Genomic DNA, 18,791 nt, shown 5'->3' on the forward strand with positions numbered 1-18,791 from the left:
GCCTGCTCCCCTCCCCTCCTCTGAAACCAGTTGATGAATGCTGAGGATAAGTGGCATGCCTCATGCTGGAAAGAGGCAGTGGTGGCTCTGATCCCCAGGTTGGGTTGGCATGGCCTTACACACAGGGGTGATTCAGTAGCACTCCTTGAAGGAATGGATGGAGACATCTGTATGGGGTGTTATCAAGACTGAGTACCTGCCCTAGATTGGACTTCAGGGTTCGCATTCGTAAAAGATGGACGAGAGAGCATTGTTAATGGTGGTCATATGTGTATATTCACAAATGACATGCCATAGATTTATAGCAGTAGGTAATGTGCACATATTAATGTTTAAAATTAGAGGCATGCTTAAATTTGGCACAGTTTTTTCAAAAAACTCCAGGGGTTTTGATTATTTGCAAAGTGGAAGAAAGGAACCACTTTTAAAAATGGCAAGTAAATGATGGATTTAAGTATAGGAACATTTAATACAGGTTCTGCAAATAGACTTGGGACATACAGCACTAAATTTTAATTTGAACAAAGCGTGGAGTCAAGAGAATGAAAGGACAGCCAGAGATTGGTTTATCTCTTAAATGCAATATTTTAGGGGGTGGTACTAGTCAAGGTTCTACAGAAGAACAGAACCAATAGGATGTGTAGAGATTTAGAGAAAGAGATTTGTTACGAGAGATTGGCTCACATGATTATGGAGGTCAAGAAGTCCCACCGTCTGCCTTCTGCAAGCAAGAAAGAGAACCAAGAAAGCCAGGGGTGTAGTTCCAAGGCCTGAGAACCAGAGAGCCGAGGGCAGATCGATGTTCTGTGTAAGCAGTCGACCTTCCTCCGTCTTTGTGTTCTAGTCAAGCCTGTAAGGGACTGGATGATACATCCACATTGGGGAGGGCCATGTGTTCTACGCAGTCTACAGATTCAAATTATCCTCTCTTCCGGAAACACCTTCACAGATACCCCCAGACATAATGTTCAACCAGATATCTGGGCATCCTGTGGCCTAAGTTGACACATAAAATGAACCATCACAGGGGACAGGTTGTTTGGAGTAAGATGATTCATTCTTCCTATCTGGAAAGAGCTTTATCTTCTTTGTTACCGTTGCCTGCTCTGGTCACCAGACAGAACAGGGTGCTGCTGCTTCTGCTTAGAGGTGTGCGTGATGCCCTCTTCTTGCCATCACAAGCGCCTGCCCCTCCCTACACTCTCTCTGTCCCGCCCCCCTCCATCATACCAGAACTAGGCCATAGAGGAAAAGATCATGCACTTGGTGTTTAGGGAGATTCCGTTTATTCTTCCTACTCGGGGGATGCAGTCACTGTGCCTGTGGGTCCTGTCACTGGGGCAGATTCAGATGGGGTTACCCTCAGGCTCTTCTGCACTTGGTGCCCCATGGGGGTTGGGGGCTGCTGAATGGGCACAAGCGTCGATGATACCTAGTAGGAAAGGAAAGGCTCCCAAAGAGAGGCCTCAGCAAAGTGCTTTTAGAGTTAAAGGCAAAAGTGACTCGAGCTAGGGCTTGAGCTATGACTGAGATTGAATGTGGAGGCCTTGCAGGAATGGTAAAGAGTCTTCCAGGAGAGATACAAAAGGCAAAGGGAGACCATTGGTAGGCTGGAAAGAAACCCAAATTGGACTTTGTATTCTGAACCGAGAGGAGCTGTCATTAGCCATCTTGCGCTTGAGACAAGATGCCATGAACTTTGCCTGGCTTTTTCCTGGTGAGGCCCTTCCCTGTATGTAACTTGCCCACCTCCCAGACCCTGTGCTAGAGTTCTTTCTCTGATGAAAGTTTTTCGTAACCCCCAGACACTACAGCAGCAGGATAGCTCCCTTGGCTTCACTCCCTGACAGTTGTCTCTGTAGATCCTGTGTGAGTCATTCCATGAAAGTGATACAGAAATAGTCTTAGTTTCAAAATCTTTAAACTCAGTTGTTTTTGAAATAAAACACATTGCATTTGTGATGTGTGTTTGTGACCAAAGTTCAGAGAAAACTATAAACTAGAACTCAGGTAGGGGGGAATATAAAATGTATAGTTACTCTGGAAAACAGTTTGACGCTTTCTTAAAAAACTAAGTATGCATCTACTGTAAGACTCAGTAATTGTATTCTTGGGCATTTCTCCCAGAGAAATGAAAATTTATGTTCACATGAAAACCTGTGTGAATGTTCATAGCAGCTTTACTTGTAGAGGTCAAAAATGAGAAGCAACCAGAATGTCCTATCATAGGTGAATGATTAACGGCAGTGCATACATATATCCCCTGGAATTCTACACAGCAATAGATTAGGAAGGAACTTTGATACACACTGCAGCTTGGATAGATTTTGAGGGAAATAAATATGCTCCATGAAAAAATTCAGTCCTAAGAGGCCGTGTTCCATTTGTGTATCATCCTTGAAATGACACAATTATAGACATGGAGAATTGATTAGTGGTTGCCAGGGGTCAGCAGGTGGGAGGGAGCGAGGAGAGGCTGTAGAAGGGCCGTGTGAGGGATCCTGGTGGAGATGGAAATGCTTTATCACTTTTATCAATGGAATGTCCGTTTCAGTGGAAATAGTCACTGATCATATCAATGTCAATGTTGTGATTGTGGCACAATCTAGTTTTGCAAATTTTAGCATTGGGGGAATCTGGGTAAAAGATACATAAGGTCCCTATACTACTTTGTACAATTGAATTTGAATGTACAAATATCTTAAAACATTTAATATACACCTAATTTATTTAGTACACCAAGAATTTTATACATACTTTAGTACAACTATGATATAAAATGTGTAAGTCTTTGCCACGAAATCTGGACAAAAAGATGAGAAAAAGATCTCAGAGTCCTTCATTTTGAAGCTACTACATTGTCTGACACACTGATACCCCTGGCTGCTGCATGCTAGAATCCTACCACCCCACCCAGCCCCACCCAGAAGCGCACATAGGTTGCATGTGCCTGGCTCGTCTCATCCTCCTAGCAGTGCTTCGTGGGCATGTGTTGGCCCCTGCTGTTGGTGGGGGGGCAGAGCTGAGGGGTGTCCAGCACAGCCCCCCTCTAGTGTAGTGGCGATTGGGGGTGGGGTATGTCGCCTGTCTTAAGTACAGGGTTAGTGAAGGTCAGGGGGGTTCTTGGATCCTGTAGTGAACCACTGTACACTGGGACTCTGTGAATGAGTTTGGAAGACTTTCCATACTTACTTGACCACCATAGATAATGATGTTCTGGTCAGTTACATGTGAGTGGTCAGTCCAGGAAAGGGGTTCAGAGCAGAATTGAGGAATGTGACAGTTGCTTTGGAAAAGGTGCTGTGTAAGCTGAACCGCATAGGAGGAAGAAGAATGAGTGGAGAGTTACCCAGACAGGGTGGCATGGGCAGTTAGAAGAGCCCAGGAGATGTTCAGGAAGTGGCAGGCTGACCATTGTGGAAGTTAAGGAGAGAAGGGCCTTGCCTTCTGCCAACCAAGGGAAAGTTACCCAGTAAAATATGGGGTAATATTTGGGGGCAGAGGAGTCTTCACGAAACTCCTCAAATCACACTTTATCAAACTAACAGATTCTGCGTTTGGCCCTGCTTATGACAAGTATTCAACAAAATACTGGCCTTCTGAGAATCCATTTATGTTTTTCTTACTCTATTTGTTTTGTTTATTTTGGTGCCAAAGCAGATGCAGTAAGGGTAGATAATTGGATAGATAATTAAATGTCTTTAATACTAAAACATTGCTTAAATTGGCCAGCAAAAAATGTGCCTGCACATGTAAATTCAGTCTCTTTTATCATGTCTTTGCTTTCTATAGGGCTGGCAAAACGAGTCGGTGCCCGTCTGCTCCTGGCCTCCACATCGGAGGTGTATGGAGGTGAGTAGGAGGCTCTCTCAGGAGATGTTCACTCCAGCCCTTGGACTGTTTTCATCCTGTCTCAGAAGAGTCCAGTGTTCTTTTCTGAGGAGGCCCAGCCTGCCCATGCTCCTCTTGTGCACAAGAGGCTACCTGTCGGCCTCCCGGGTCGCCAAGCTCCTCTTCCTTGTGGGACAACCTCTCTTGTTTGATCACACATCACTGGAGGTCTGCACCCTGTCACCTGGCCAGTAAAGACCCACCATTTATGATTCCACAGAAGTGTTTCTGCCATTCTGCTCTGAAAACACCCCACAAATCACACTATCTTTTTACCTGTTTGTCTAGCACATGCCATTCTTCTATGTGAGTCATGCATGCTGCATGCCTGACCTCCCAAGAGCTTATGGGCTGGCCTTTAAAGCTTCCTGGGAGAAGAGACATGCGCTGACTGCCTTCCCTCTTGTATAACGAGTTCTGGAAGAACCTTAAGCAGGTAGTGTCAGAACACCCATGAGCTTGTTTTACCAAGCTACAGCCTTCCTCTCCTTCACTGCCTGAGAAGGAGTTGAGGAGTGGGGACCAGGGGCTGTATTTTCAATGTGTGTTGATTTCTCTTCAGCCCCAAACCAGCTGGGTGTGCAAGGTTTAGGAGAACTGCTTAGCTGATACAGCGGAAGCCAGGTTTTAGTATGATGTAATTTTTCTATTTTACATTATTATTGTGGACAAGAGAAGGAAGTAAGAGGGTAAAATCAGAAGAGACTTTTTTTTTTAATTAAGGAAACCAAATGAAAAAAATCATAGCAACAGAGAAATTCTTCTAAATGCAGTGATATTCTTTGTAATCTCTATGAAAAGGTAGTTCATTGTCTTCTTTTTTGAAGTCCTGGGCAGTTATTAATAAAAGAGCAGAGTGTGCCCCTCCCTACCTATGGGGTATGGTATCTGTCCAGAGGGGAACAGTGACATCTTTCCCACAGCCATCCTGCTTCCCCTACTCATCTCATTTATTATCTGCATGTCTGACAGGAGCCTGTGTTCCTTAGGCTTCCTAAATAATTGGAGAGAGTAATTTATGGAAGTCACCTGGTGCTCTCCTCTGACCTTGAATAACCAAAGTAAACTTTTGTGGAGTATTTGCTTAGTGTCTTAGCCTCACAGAATGCTGGAAAGGGGAGATGATTGGAAATTATTGTTGACTCTAGGTCTTTACTTTTGTATTAACAATGTAAGTTGTCCCCGTTTTTTTCCACGGTGATTTTGTGAGGGGACTTATTTAGAAGCTTGGCGTCCTGGGCATTTCAGTCCAGACGGTGCCAGTCCAGGGACAGATGGGCGTACCCAGCCTTTTCTTTCTTGTCCTTTGTCAAATTTATGACCATCTTTTTTGGAGTGTAGCTTGCCCAGCTCTTGTTAAAGATCCCCAGAAAAAGGTCTGAGATCAATCATCTGGTACATTCTGTGAATTTAAGTCAATGGTTCCTTTCTCTCAGGAAGTATTTTCCTTAGAACTTTTCTCTCACTGAGTAGTGAGAAGTTTGCTCTTTGAAAGGGAATTTTAAACCACAGCAGCAGATACATAGACCTTTCTTTGCAGCACACTTCTGCTTTGCTGCGGAGGCTGTGCTGACCCAGAGGGATCGGCTGAGCAGACAAGTGGCAGGATACCTGTCTGATTACCTCCCTGCACCTGCTCAGGCCCACTGAGTCCCAAGTCAGACTTCAGGGGTAAGATAAACAAGATGGGAATTTATAACAATGCATCTTTTTGTCCAGATTTCGTGGCAAAGACTTACACATTTTATATCATAGTTGTACTAAAGTATGTATAAAATTCTTGGTGTACTAAATAAATTAGGTGTATATTCACATTCCAGAAATATACTTGTGTGAATAAAAGAATTTGTTACGTGTTTTCTTCCAATAGTCTCTTCCCCTGGTACGTCTTAAAGTGTTGATTTATACGCTAGAGAAACAGGAATTGGGAGTGTAAAATGAGGGCTAGAAGAACAGGCACCCATTTGCCAGGGGCACCCCGTCCCTCCACCTGCCCTACAGGAGCCTCCACGTTGTCTCGTCACGGGTCCCAGATTTGTTCTGCTGATGGCACATGTCAAAGTCATCATGTTCCAGAGATGCTGCGTTTTTCATTTTTTTTCAATAAATACATGATTTGCTCCAGTTATCAATTTTATAAATATAAAACAAAACCATATATCTCTTCACATAGATTCTATTTAATTGTAATTTGTATAGCACTCTAAAAGTTAAGAACAATTTAAGGAAGAGAGGGAAGACTTAAAATTGGGAGACCTGATCTTTTTCTTTTTTTTTTCCCCTGTAAGTAAAATATTGTCATTGCTTAATATCATATCCTACTGGAACTCAAGAGAATGGACTGGAAACCTGAGGTTGCCTCTTTAATACATCTCTCCATCTCTAAATGGGTCTTTCCGAAGTTCCCTTTTGCATCATAAATGTGCATTATTGATATGAACTGGAAAAAGGAAAGATGAAAACAGTCTCCCTTTTCTCCCATCGCAGATCCTGAAGTCCACCCTCAAAGTGAGGATTACTGGGGCCACGTGAATCCAATAGGGCCTCGGGCCTGCTACGATGAAGGCAAACGTGTTGCAGAGACCATGTGCTATGCCTACATGAAGCAGGTATTTGACCAGGGTCTAGGCTTGCGGTTTAGGCGTGCTGAGCACCCTGACGTCAAATGTAAAGTGTTGTAAAGGAATGAATGCCATGACTGATTTTGTCTGGGGATAGGTGTTTGGGAAGCTCAGTTTCCCAGTATTATAAATTAATGGTATTATCAACAGCTTTTTCCATGTATCTCCTTATTTTAAAAATGATTTCCTAGAGATCAATTCTTGGGTTTGGAATACTATTTTATGGCTATGAACAGAATGCTTCTTCATTGCCAGTTGCTCACCAGCAGCTAAGAAGTACCTCTTTTCCTGAAGCCTCCAAATCAATGGATCTTCTTTTTTTACTTTTCTATCAGTTAAGTATAAAAATGGATGCGTTATTGCTGTAATTTGAACCTCTTTATTGTTATCGATACTTATTTACTGTTATTTCATGCTTTCTTCATTAGTCATTGTTGTGCTGATGATATTTTATGTGACAGATTTGGTCACCTGCATGTTATAGCAGAAATTGCTCACAGACCAAGAGGCCGAGGTTGCCACACTGGCTGTGCTGCCGTGTGACTCCAAGATTTAAGCCGTCATTCTCTCAGTTCTTATCTCTGACACAGGGTTTGTGAAGCCTGCCCTGCCCATCTCAGGGTGGTGCAGGAGCCAATGAACTGTGCAGAGAAGGTGGAGGCCTGGGCACAGGATATCCCATTCATGTTCTCACTGAGTGTGTCCTTGGGCTTGGGTCTGAATTTTCACATCCTCATGAAAATGCCCTCTGGTATAGTGGGACATGCAGGTAAATCAACGTGTCTGTGGAACGTTGGTCCAGGACAGGCTGTTGGTAGATGCAGTGTCTGTTTCTGGGAGCAATGCTGTCAGGCCCAGGGCCCAGTCTGCAGGTGAGCTTGGGGAACTGTCAGCTGTGTGCTCTGTAGGAGGGGAAAGTGTCATCAGCATGGCCAGCATCCAGGAGTTTTCCTGACTGTCTGTCTCAGGCCCCGGCAGAGGCCCAGTCAAGCATGTGCCAAGGGCCAGGTCACCTGTTCCTGACCTTGGGATGAGAGTTTAGTCGACTTCCCTTCCCGTGGTACCACAGAGGACAGGGCAATGTAAAGCCAGGTAGGCTCTCTGAGGGGTAGGAGAGAATGTCGAGGACTCTCTTTCTCATCGTGTGTTTAAGGAAATGCCAGCATTAAAGATGCATAAATTAACCTTATGCTATTGTTTATATTTAAACTTTTCTGCTTTATTTCTTGGCCAGAAGCAGAACTAATTGCCTTCTAAGCGACTTTAGTCTGTTGGCTTACATTATCCACTTCCTCTATGAAATGCCGATCAGTTTTAGTAGGAACATACTTTCATCATTTTGGGGCCCAGAATATCTTGACTCAAAAGTTTCAGATGATCTCCCAGACACACAGGACCACTCTGTGTGCATGGGTACTTAGGAGTACTGACTAGAGTGTCAGGGGTACATCATTGCATTTTCTTCTAGAATGTGTTCCAGGAGTGATATGATTCTCAACTGTTTTCTTTTGCTTTCAGTCCTATGATTGTATTTCTTACCTAGTGAATTTTTATATAGGTAAAGCTGGTGGACAAATGGGACATTTTGATTGAGCTTTTAGTTTTAATTAAATGATTATTCGGCTAATGTAGTTGATAACTTTATGGGTATACATATTACCTTAAGTATATGCTTGCGATAATTATGGTATTTGGTAATAATAGAAGCAGCATTTCTTGAGCACCGACTGTATGCCAGGTAGTGTTCTAGGGGCCTGGACTCCAGCCAGGGTCTGCATTTCACACAAATGCTAACATTGGATCCGTTCCTGTCATTTGTGCCTGGGGGTTCAGGAAGGTAGCACCTAGTAACTCTGGAACATCAGCATTTAAATTCCTGCTCACATAGGTCTCGGGAGCTTAATGGTGTGGGCAGCGTTGCCCTGAAAACTGTGAGTAATGTACCTGTTAGAAGCCCCCAGTGTGGTCAGCTGGTTCCTCCTGCTCAAGGTAGCATCCCTGACATGAACCCTGTCGGGAAGGTGTCCCTGTCACTCCGTTGGCATGATACGCCTTCTATGGAGTCACCAGGCATGTGCCTCCCACCCTGGAGTCCCTAACAGACAGTTGCAGAATGGCTGCAAGAGTCACTTCTGTGGCCAGGTTCACAGTGTACTTCACACAGGGGTGCCGTGGGTTCTTCATGTGGGAACCACGCTTGCTGCTTTCCATCACACTGGGAGGCTTGAGAATTGGCCCATGGAAGACAGGTGCAGCACTTTCTAGGAAGGAGAGTGTGGAACTTGGGCTCTTGGCCAACAGGTCAGTAAACTGTAGTTTCATTGGGGCTCACACTCTACTTAGCACATGTGCTGAGGGTTTGCATCTGCCCAGGTGAGAAATGGCACCGAGGAAGGCCCACCTCTGGGGGCACGTTGAGGGAGGCATGTAAGCAGGTGTGATATTGCCACCCTTTCCCACGGACCCTACCTGTTCCCACTGTGCAGTCATGTCAGGGAGGACCGTGCCCTTGACCCTAGGGGTCCTGGGGCCCTGTCCAATTCTGGTGGCTGCGAGGCAGACAGGAGGAGGTTGTAGTTTCCTGATGAGGAAGGAATGACGTGACTAAGAGCAGTGAGCCTGTGAGGGTCACTGTGGTATTGCCTGAGCTCCAGGAGGCCTGTGAAGAAGGTGCAGTGTGTTCTTCCTACCTTCCATCCCGTTATTCATGTTGTAAATATTGTGCTCCCTTGTAGGAAGAGCCATGGGTCCAAGGCCACAAGCCCCTCTGGGCGCTAAAATTGGTACCTGAATGCTCACTCCCACTTTTTTCTGAATGGGTGCTGAGGAGGGAGGAAAATGGTGCCTTTCCTCTCTGCGCAAAGGAGCAGACACCTCACAGCTGAGACAGGTTTCGGTTCCTGCTATGGCAGGATATTTTGCCAGGTATAGAAAAATAAGACAATACTGATTAAGCAAGAAAAAAGAAAAATTGCTATGCATAATCCCATCTAGAGGCAAACATAAGGGGGAAAAATAAAATAAAACAAACACCACTATATAAAGATTCTGAGAGATATAAAACGTTGAAATGAAGACATTGAGATGATTCTTTAACCCAGGATTTTGTGACAGCTGGCAGCAAGGGTGGGTCCAAGCACCTCCTGCCACATTGGGTCTGCCCTCTACCTGTGGCTTGATCTGGGGCAAATCACTGGACCTCTTTGGGGCAACAACTCCAAAGTGATTGTTATTTTCTGGGACTATGACTGTGTTCTGAGCACAGCGGCCTGCAGGATGTTGTGCCTTTCTGGATGTGTCACTGTCTGGAGGTGACATTGTTTGAGGATGCTCTGCGTGCCTACTGTGGGTGTTGTGAGAGAGCAGGAACTGGGGGCTGGAATGCCTGCTGCGTGCTCAGCCTCTGTTAGGGCTCAGTCCGTTTAATCTCAGTTAATTCCCCGCAGCCCCCTCAGGTGGGAGTGGTCAGCCCATCTCACAGATGGGAGGATGGGCTCCAAAACTGGTTTCCAGGTCCCTAGCCCATAAGTGGGGTTGGAACCTTCAGCTGGCTACCTGTGGGGCCTGCTCCTCCCCACACTCCCTGGCTGTCCCTGCAGGCTGAAGCAGGTAAAGAAGCATGAGTGAGCAAGAGGAGACCATGCAGCTCCAAGTCCAAAGGCGCCAAGGCTCCTTTGCAGCCCGCACAGTTGTGGGACAGTGCCCAGAACGAGTGGTTCACGCGCCTGCAGTAGCATCACCCCTGCACCTCTCAGCTGGGAGATTCAGCAACAGGAGCTGCACTGTGACCTTGTCAGTTTATAGTTCTAAACATGTGATCTTTTGAGATAGTTTGGGGAGAAAATTTAAAACTTTGTGTGTTAGGATTTATGCTATCTGGAGACAAATAAAATCAAGGAGGATGAACCAGGTGGAATAGTACGTCTGGCATATTTTTAATTCATTATTTTAACAACTTTAATTAATTTCTTATACATAATAACATATCCCCCTTAAGTATAAATTGTGATTTTATTGTCAAGATCCTATATAGTATGTGGATATGTCTTACTCTGAATAATATGTAAAGATTGAAAATATAAACAAGATAGAGGTAGGAATAATTTTTTTATAGAAAAATTTCTCTTTTCCTAAAGATTCTCTTCTGAGTTTCTTTAATGAATGAAATGTCCTAATGTAGTCAAAATAGAATTTTACTTTCCAGAAAAATCTACCACACACCCCTTAGAAAAAGAGAAGCTCCCTGGAATTTTTTTCATGGGATGGAGTGAGATGGAGGTTGAGATCAAAGGGCAGAGCCTTTCCCGAATAGTTAGAACTTGCCAGGGAGGAATTAAATTGCCGCCTCTGCGTGCATTTGGACTCAGTGGCTTGATAAATGTGGGGGCCTCCCCCGTAGGCTGCGGTCAGTGCTTAGTGTGCATTTGAGTTCGCCCCCTCATGAGTCTGACTCTGAGGTCTGTGGCCCACCCACTGGGCTGGATCTGCAAAACAGGCCTCCATTCATAAAACCAGCAAATGGCAGAGTGGAAAGAAAGCAAACTCAGAAATCATCTAGTCTAATGGCCCTGAAGGTATGGTTTTGTTTTAGTTCCTGGCATCAAAGTACTTTTGAAAAAGTCAGAGTTGGTATATATATTCTACCTGAGTTGGAAAAAAAAAAAAAAGTAAGCAGCCAAACCAGGTGCAGTGTTCCATGGCTAGGACTCACACCCCAGGAGGCCTGTCCTGTCCTCTGGACCTGCCCAGTAGCAGCTTGGCTTCCTGGCCCTGTGACTCACTCACTGGGTGCCTGCTGGCCGGCCGCATCCCACGTGTCCCACCTAGACACTGGCAGAGTGATATCCACCCCTCCTGGCCTGCTGCAGAGCAAACCTCAGGAAGGTCAGCTGATTGTTGATGCTGAAGCAGAAGTGCTGAGGAAGATGGCCAAACAGATGCAGACACACCCCTCCCGGACCCCCTTCCTCAGCCAATCCCTCGAGTCAACTTGAACCTTTTAGCACCTTTGAGAATCGTGCTTCAGCACAGTGAGCTGTGCATTCTGCAGTCGCCTTAGTTTCATCCACAGGTAGGGAGCAGAACCCATCGAGATGTATGCATGACAGGCCCTAGGGGAGTTAGGGGGTTCAGCCCTCACAGCCTGACTCTGTTGCTTTAGGGATGTGCATATACTTCTCTGAGAGAAGCGTCAGAGAGAGCCTGGGCTGCTGTACCTTGGTGCACTTCCTGGCATTTCTCCATCCCATTCCCTACAGGTGAATATGCCCAGGCACCTCCTTCAGGACCTGCTCCCACTATGCAGGGCTCTGTTCCACCTTCTATCAATAGTACCTTCCGTCAGCGAATATAGTGATCATGTTACAGTGTTCAGTGGCTTGATATAGCACAGTAAGTCATCACTTAACAGCATCAGCAGGTTCTTGGAAACTGCTACTTTAAGCAGAAGGACATAGAACAAAATCAGCAGTACCACAGGCTAATCGCTATAACAAGAGTTAAGTTCCTGGGCATATTTGTGGTCACAAAAACATCACCAAAATTCTAAATAAAGACTAAAACACTTCTAATATTAAGGATTTGAAATAAATGTGAGCTATCCACCTAAGGAAGATTAATAAAAACAAGATAATTATTGACAGGCTCTCAGGTGGCCAGAGCCTATCGCAGCAGCTCCAGGTTCCAGGCAGGAGCCTGCCCTGGACAGTATGCCAACCTCTCACAGGGCGTACTCACTCACACTGGGACCACTGGAACAGCCCACTTGTCTGACATGCACAGCTTTGGGATGTGAGAGGAAACCAGAATACCTGGAGAAAACCCACACAGACGTGGGGAGAGGAGAACATGCCAGCTGTGTGCAGACAGTAGCCCCAGCCAGGAGGTGATTTTCTTTCTCATTAGTAGTATCATGAAGTGATATTATTTGGGGACCTGTTGTACTCTCCACTGAATGGTTGCATTTTAAAAGAAATTTTGAGGGAGAACCCATGTGTCTTGAGCAGGGCAAGGTCAGACATAACCAGGTCCATGAACGTTTGTGTGTTTCCACAAGGTCAGGCTTTTATTGATACTATTTCCATCATAAAATCCATGTGCTCCATGCAGTTTCCAAGAAGGAACTTCTTAGTGTTTTCCATTCACTCGGTAATCAGAGCTGTGGTCACACAGGCTCAAGCCACTCCACAGGTCAGTCAGTACTGCAAACCATACCTAGTAGTGTACTTAATATATAAATGTTTAGATTAAGCATTCCACATCAAACAGAGTAACATTTAACATCAAGAGATAAGGGGAGAGGAAAAGGGGTTAATGAACCAGTCCAAGGACAGTGACATGGACAAAGAGAGGGTCCTGGGCTTATCTGGACAGGCAGCATCATCTTGCATGGAAGAGCCCTTGATTTGGGCAGTCTTTGGCGGCAGATGCTGAGTGCTCATCATGAGTGACAGCAAGATGGAGTCTGTCAAGATGGCCATCTCGAGTTGTAGAAGTCCTGCTCATTACCGCCCTTGAGCCCTTTGGTGAGGACTGACAGTAAAGGGTTATGCCCTTAATCTGGTTGGGTGTTGTCTCTGTTGATTACGCAAATATCTGGACCGTGTTGGCTGGATGCCTTTTGAAATGTGAAATGGAGTCATTTTCTAAGATAAAATCACTTCTGTCAGAGGTGCTCTGTACACCGTGTAATCCCTGCTGGTAACATTTCTGTCCTTGGGAGATATCTGGGGAGGGAGGAATCCCTGTACCTTCATTACTCCTCTTGGATCACCTCTTGCCTGTCAGGCCTGCTGTTAGTTGGCTCCACGTCTCAGGACCTGCATACCCAAGCCCTCACCCCTCTCTCAGCTGCTACGAATGAGGCAAGGAGGCGTTTGATGCCGGTTACACTGTTCCAGCCTAGTTCGTGTTTCCAAAGGGCCTTTGGGAGCCTCAGCCTGTTCCTTGCAATCCTAGTGTCCTGGTGGCAATGTTTGTGAGCTATTCCACACGTGGTCACCGTCACTTCAAAGTAAATTAGTGTCATCAGAAAACTGGGGACAGAGGTCAAGGGCAATTACTGGGTTGAGAACCATCCCTTGGAGGTAGATAATAATGATGGCAGTTTTCAAAATAGTTTCAGTGTTTTAACCCCTGTGTTGTAGGTGGAATGGATATTATTGTCCTCACCTCAAAGATTAGGATCTTAAGTCTTAGAAACTGAAGTGACTTCCTTGGGATAATGAATCCCAGGATGAGACGAGGCCATCCAGACATTCCAGCCTCCACCCTTTGCAGGTCCCTCAGCATCCATCCTGAGTTTCCATTGGTTCTATGTTGGTGCAGCTCAGGCTTGTAGGAGTTGTCTTGACCTTCCTGATGGTTGGAGCTGTCCATGACTCATGGGCCACCATAGGGGACGAAATCACAGAGCATAAAGTGAAATCCAGCCATGCCTAGGATGAATCAGCAGTTAGCTTTCTGACTGACAGCTTTGTCTATGCTCAAAGGCACCAGCTCAGTGTCAGCAGGGCCTGACCACTCGCAGGCAGAACATTGTGTGGGAGTCACGGGTTCATGAATGTGTTTACTTCTTGGTCCTTCAGAGGTGGGCTCTTCCTTAAATGAGACAGCGTTGCCTGGTGTGTACTTCCTGGGTTTTCAGCCTGGTTCTTCCCTTCTTAGGAAGGTGGCTTTGGGTCAGACCCTGGACCTCTCCTCAGATCTGAGATGAGGAATACCTTTCTCCAATCCATGCATGTGGGTGGCAACTGAACTGCCACCATCAACAGTGGTGTCAGCATCCACCGACTGTCCCCCTGCCTGCCCACATGGTCCCACCGTGAGGACCAGTGAGAATGAGGATTCAGCAGCAAGTGGACTATACATATTGACTGGGGGTCGCCTTTGTGTGAAGGCCAAGGGTTCCCTGATGCTACCTAGAAAGGGATAGATGGGCATCCAAACTCCAGAAGACATCATCATCCCAGAGGAGAGCAGGTCTTAACTGGAGTGAGCCTCGGGTTCCTATTTCATGTAAGGAGTTTAGGCTTCATGAGTAGCTTGTCTTATTGGTGTAGACCAGCCTTGAGAGCTCGTGTCCTTGGAAGTGTTGTTGCACTCAACGGCTGTTGCACCTGTATAGAAGGGCTGCCCTCTGTTGCTGAACCATTACAGGCCCAAATAGAAAAGCCACAGCAAGCAAGCCTGTTTATGGGTTGGACACGTAATGTCTGCTGATCCTAATGAGGCCATGTTCCGGAATATTGTTTTGTGGAAAGGGAACGTCAAGAAGATAAAAGCATTTGATTTGCTGCAAATTTTGCCTAACCCATTGAGCTTTTCCCCTGCCAGGCACATTGCGTTGATTATTGTAAATTTGCTGAGGTTTTTCCAGTCTTTTCCTAGAATAAAGCCACATCCATTCACTTTCTTTCCTCATCTTATCAATTAAATGCAATGGGTACTTCTGAGTTATTTTCTGTTGAGAGCAGCATCTCTGCTCCCCACCCTTTTTAATACACTCATTAGTTCGGTGGAGAAAAGGGTTGATTTATTCTTGGACTTAGCTCATATCTTTGTCCTGAGTATCTGAGTGGCTCACGTGAAGTATTACAGTGTATTACTGGGAAGAATTAGCACAAATAAAGCACTCTGGCTTCTAAAAGTTAACTATGTGCTTCCATGCCTCTCACCCTTTTTCACATCACAGCACACTTAAAAACCCGCCTGGGTTTGTGGAACACCCTAGGGAAATTGACAAGCCTGCTGTGGGCCGAGGTGGCGGCCGTGTCACTCCAGCCACTGAGAGGGCTGATGGGGCCTCTGGGGCTCGTGGTTCATGCCCTTTAACTCGCTATACTGGTGGAGAAATTCTGTGCTAAGTAAGCCTTGTTAGCTAAGGGTTCATTGGATTCCCATTCCCAACCCATGCCAGCCTAAGGTGTTGGCCGAAATTGAAAAAAGAACTGTTTCAGCTGGTAGTGATAACTGGCACCAAATACAGCCACTGGGCCTGTGCTTTCAGTCTTAGAACACTGAGGCGGTCAGGTGAATACTGCTCCTTTCCCAGTCTTGCTGCGACCGAGTCAGTGGCAGGCCTGGGCAGTGAGCGGTGGAGCGGGAACGGCGGACACATGGGCGCAGTGAGAAGCAGGAGCCCAGGTCCTCACGCCCCAGGCTCCCTGCCCTCAGATGCCCAGAAAGTGCACGTTTGTTCTGCAATGGATCAAACATTAGATACGTATACACTGTAAAAGCCCACTAATTCAGAGTTTGTGATAAAAACATTTAATTTTTCCATCCCTGGCAAAGCAGTCTGTGAAGTTAATAATTAACACGATCATTTAGAGCAGGCTTTTGTTATTCCAGTATGCACTTCCATGATTGCATATTTGAAAACAGGCTTTTCTGGATTACAAAAGTAATACGTGTTCATTGTAGTAAAAATAGAAGCATTAAAAATACTTGAAAATGAACATAGAGATGAAAATGAACAGGAGGGATGACTGTTTTAAACAGTGTCAGTATGTTTCTCTTTCCAGGCCATTAGCTAATAACCTATACTGGGCACTAAGTTGTATTTAGTTTTTCACTAAAACAGATGTTTTTTAGTAAAATAGATTGGGAGTGTAGATGCAAGCTCACTCAGTAAGAACGTTTCTATGTCCCCTTTTCTTAAGATAGAGAGCTTTCTTGTATTTCTCCCTAGCTATTAAATATTCATTGACATCTAAATCTCTATTGAGTGATTAATTTGCACAATATATTATGTGAAAAAGATTAGAAAAGCATATTCATAACATGATCCCATTTTGGAAAATATATATTTAACTGGGAAAAAATTTATATAAATACACGTTTTTCCTCCTTGTACTGTTTGGCTGGTTTTCTACCAAAATATTAATGCTGGTGGCCTTTCAGTGGTGCGATCTGGGACAGCTTTGACTGTCTTTGGTATAGCCCTGTGTAGTCTCCCAATTGGTCTATAATGAGCACATTATGGAATCAGAACAAAAAAGCCATTTCCATTTTGGAATGGAAAGCAGAACGTTTCCATTCTGCATTGCATGCAGGGCACTGGAAATGCAAAGTGGATGCATGGACCACACAGGGGAGCACACCTGACCTCCTCTTCTCTCTGTTCCAGGAAGGCGTGGAAGTGCGAGTGGCCAGAATCTTCAACACCTTTGGGCCACGCATGCACATGAACGATGGGCGGGTAGTCAGCAACTTCATCCTGCAGGCGCTCCAGGGGGAGCCACTCACGGTAGGTGCTGGCCTCAGCTCAGGGAGCACCTTGCAACCCAAATCGAAGTCAGCTCACAAAGGATGAGGGATGAATGCATCTTGGTTCAGGGAGTGACACTTCTGAAGCCGCCATGTATACCCGCTACCCTCCACTAAGGGGAAGGCAGGCACGGGGACATAACCCAGATGCATGGCTGCTCCACGAAACTAGAGTCACCTTGCCCTCCATGGCCACTGGGGTCCCTGCCCATGCCTCCAGGTCTGCCTGCCTGTACCAGCCGGCCTGTGAAGACCTTTTCCGACATACTTTTGGCCTGCCGGCTGTAGCCAGGGGTGTGCCTGTACTGGGTGTCCTCAGATGGCTGAGAAGCCTGGACAGGTAGGGTGGGGAGGTGAGCCACATCTGATCAGGCTGGGCCGTCACCTTGACAATGCCGGCAGGCCCTCAGTACCATCCTCCACCGGCCACCCTCAACCCAGGGAAACTTCTGGAGCCAGCAGAGGTCCCAGTGATCTGTGGTCGGTGGTCCGAGTGTGTGGCAAAGATGTCTGTGCCGACACTGACTGCTTGGTACCCTCAGATACCATCTGGGGTCAGGGTGGGTTTGCTGATTCCATACCTGTCCCCACAGTCCTCTGGCCTCCCTTGGGAGGAGCACCCCAGGCCTGCCTGGTGAGAGGCTCTGCCGGCGTCTTTGGTTTTGCTAATCCTCCCTCCCACCCCCAGCTCCCCGGTCACTCCTCTTCGTGGTTGTCTGCCCAGGCTGGCATTTTGTGGGACTCGAGTCGATTTGCATCCTGTTACTCTGAAAATCCTGTGGCATGGTTTGTTATCAATTGAGTGTATTCCGGGGGAAGAATTATAGCTCTGTGTATTTCTGTGTAGTACATATGCATCTACCCATTGATTGGTTGATCACGTTAGCTCACTCTTCTGTCCTATGATCTGCAGGTGACATTATTCCCCTCCTTTTTCAGGCAAGGATGCTGGAGCGCAGAGGTTATATGAGTTGCCCAAGCTTAGGTGGCCACACAGTGGTAGCCTGGGTTTTGAAGCCAGAGCCCCCGCTCTTCATGAGCATTCTCCGTGGTGTGTATGTCTCCTTGTCTGTGTTGGCTGCTCCGCTACCAACGTAGAACCAAAAGCCTAGCCTGTTACACAGTGGGATGACTCTCCGAGGGCAACTGCATTGTATAGCTGAGTTTTGCTGAATGCATTCCCGGGGAGAGGTGAGTCCAAACTCAGCTTTAGGCTCCCAACAGCCCATGCCAGCTCTCCCACCTCCCCCTGTCACTAAGTGGTATCTTGGTGCCCCTAAATGGAGGCTCTGTGACTACACATGGCTCTTCTCCTTCCTTCACTGCACAGATCCACCAGCACATCCTAATGGCTGTGCCCTCCCTAGGTAGATCCAGACTCCAGTCCCTGGTCTACACTGCTGCTGCCCCACCCCTATTTATTGCCGTAGCCTTGGAGCCACTCTCATTCTCCCTGTCCTGTGTACTCTCAACCTGTCCTGTGTACTCTCAACCCCGCAGCTGGAGGGAGCCTTGTAAAGAGGGGTCGGAAGCTCAAGTGGCTCTGCAGCTCCAGCAGAGCACGGGACACAGCCCTGTTGCCTCCGCACCTTCCCTCAGGCCGGGCTTCCTTGCTTCCTTGCTCCCTTGCTCCTGCCTGTCCCAGCAGCGTCTTGCTTTTCTTCCAGGCATTCTTGTTCATTCATCCTCTCCTTAAGGGAACCTTCTTGATGCTTCTCTGCATTATGGCACCAGGCTAGTTACCATAACCATGTTAGTTGTCTTCAGTGCCCTTGTAACCAACTGAAATACGAATTTTTCAGCCCCAATCTCTGTTAGTACAGTGTATGCTCTTCAAAACCAGGGACTTTGTTTCATTCGTGGTTGCGTCCCCAGCTTCCAGAAGACCACCAGGTACGTGGGCGCAGGAGAGAAATGTTGAGTGGACTAATTATTGGGTTTGTAGTGGCCGCTTTCCTTTATGGTAAGTGAAAGTGGTGAAACTTACTATCATCTCATGTAACCCTCTTG

The 18,791-nt window shown here is 46.3% G+C and overlaps 1 protein-coding gene across 12 annotated transcripts in view; it reads left to right on the top strand.

Moving 5' to 3' along the window:
* The window catches only part of UXS1 (UDP-glucuronate decarboxylase 1), a 118,948-nt gene that overhangs the window by 59,385 nt on the left and 40,772 nt on the right, over positions 1-18,791 (top strand). For 10 of the 12 annotated variants that reach the window (XM_009443001.5, XM_063788848.1, XM_016943721.4 and 7 more), the window contains 3 exon segments: positions 3,793-3,852; positions 6,379-6,500; positions 16,642-16,761. In XM_009443001.5, the coding sequence (XP_009441276.1) occupies positions 3,793-3,852; positions 6,379-6,500; positions 16,642-16,761 (302 nt within the window). 12 annotated transcript variants of the gene reach the window in all.

This window comes from Pan troglodytes, chromosome 12, assembly GCF_028858775.2.
Source record: "Pan troglodytes isolate AG18354 chromosome 12, NHGRI_mPanTro3-v2.0_pri, whole genome shotgun sequence".
Taxonomy (NCBI): domain Eukaryota; kingdom Metazoa; phylum Chordata; class Mammalia; order Primates; family Hominidae; genus Pan; species Pan troglodytes.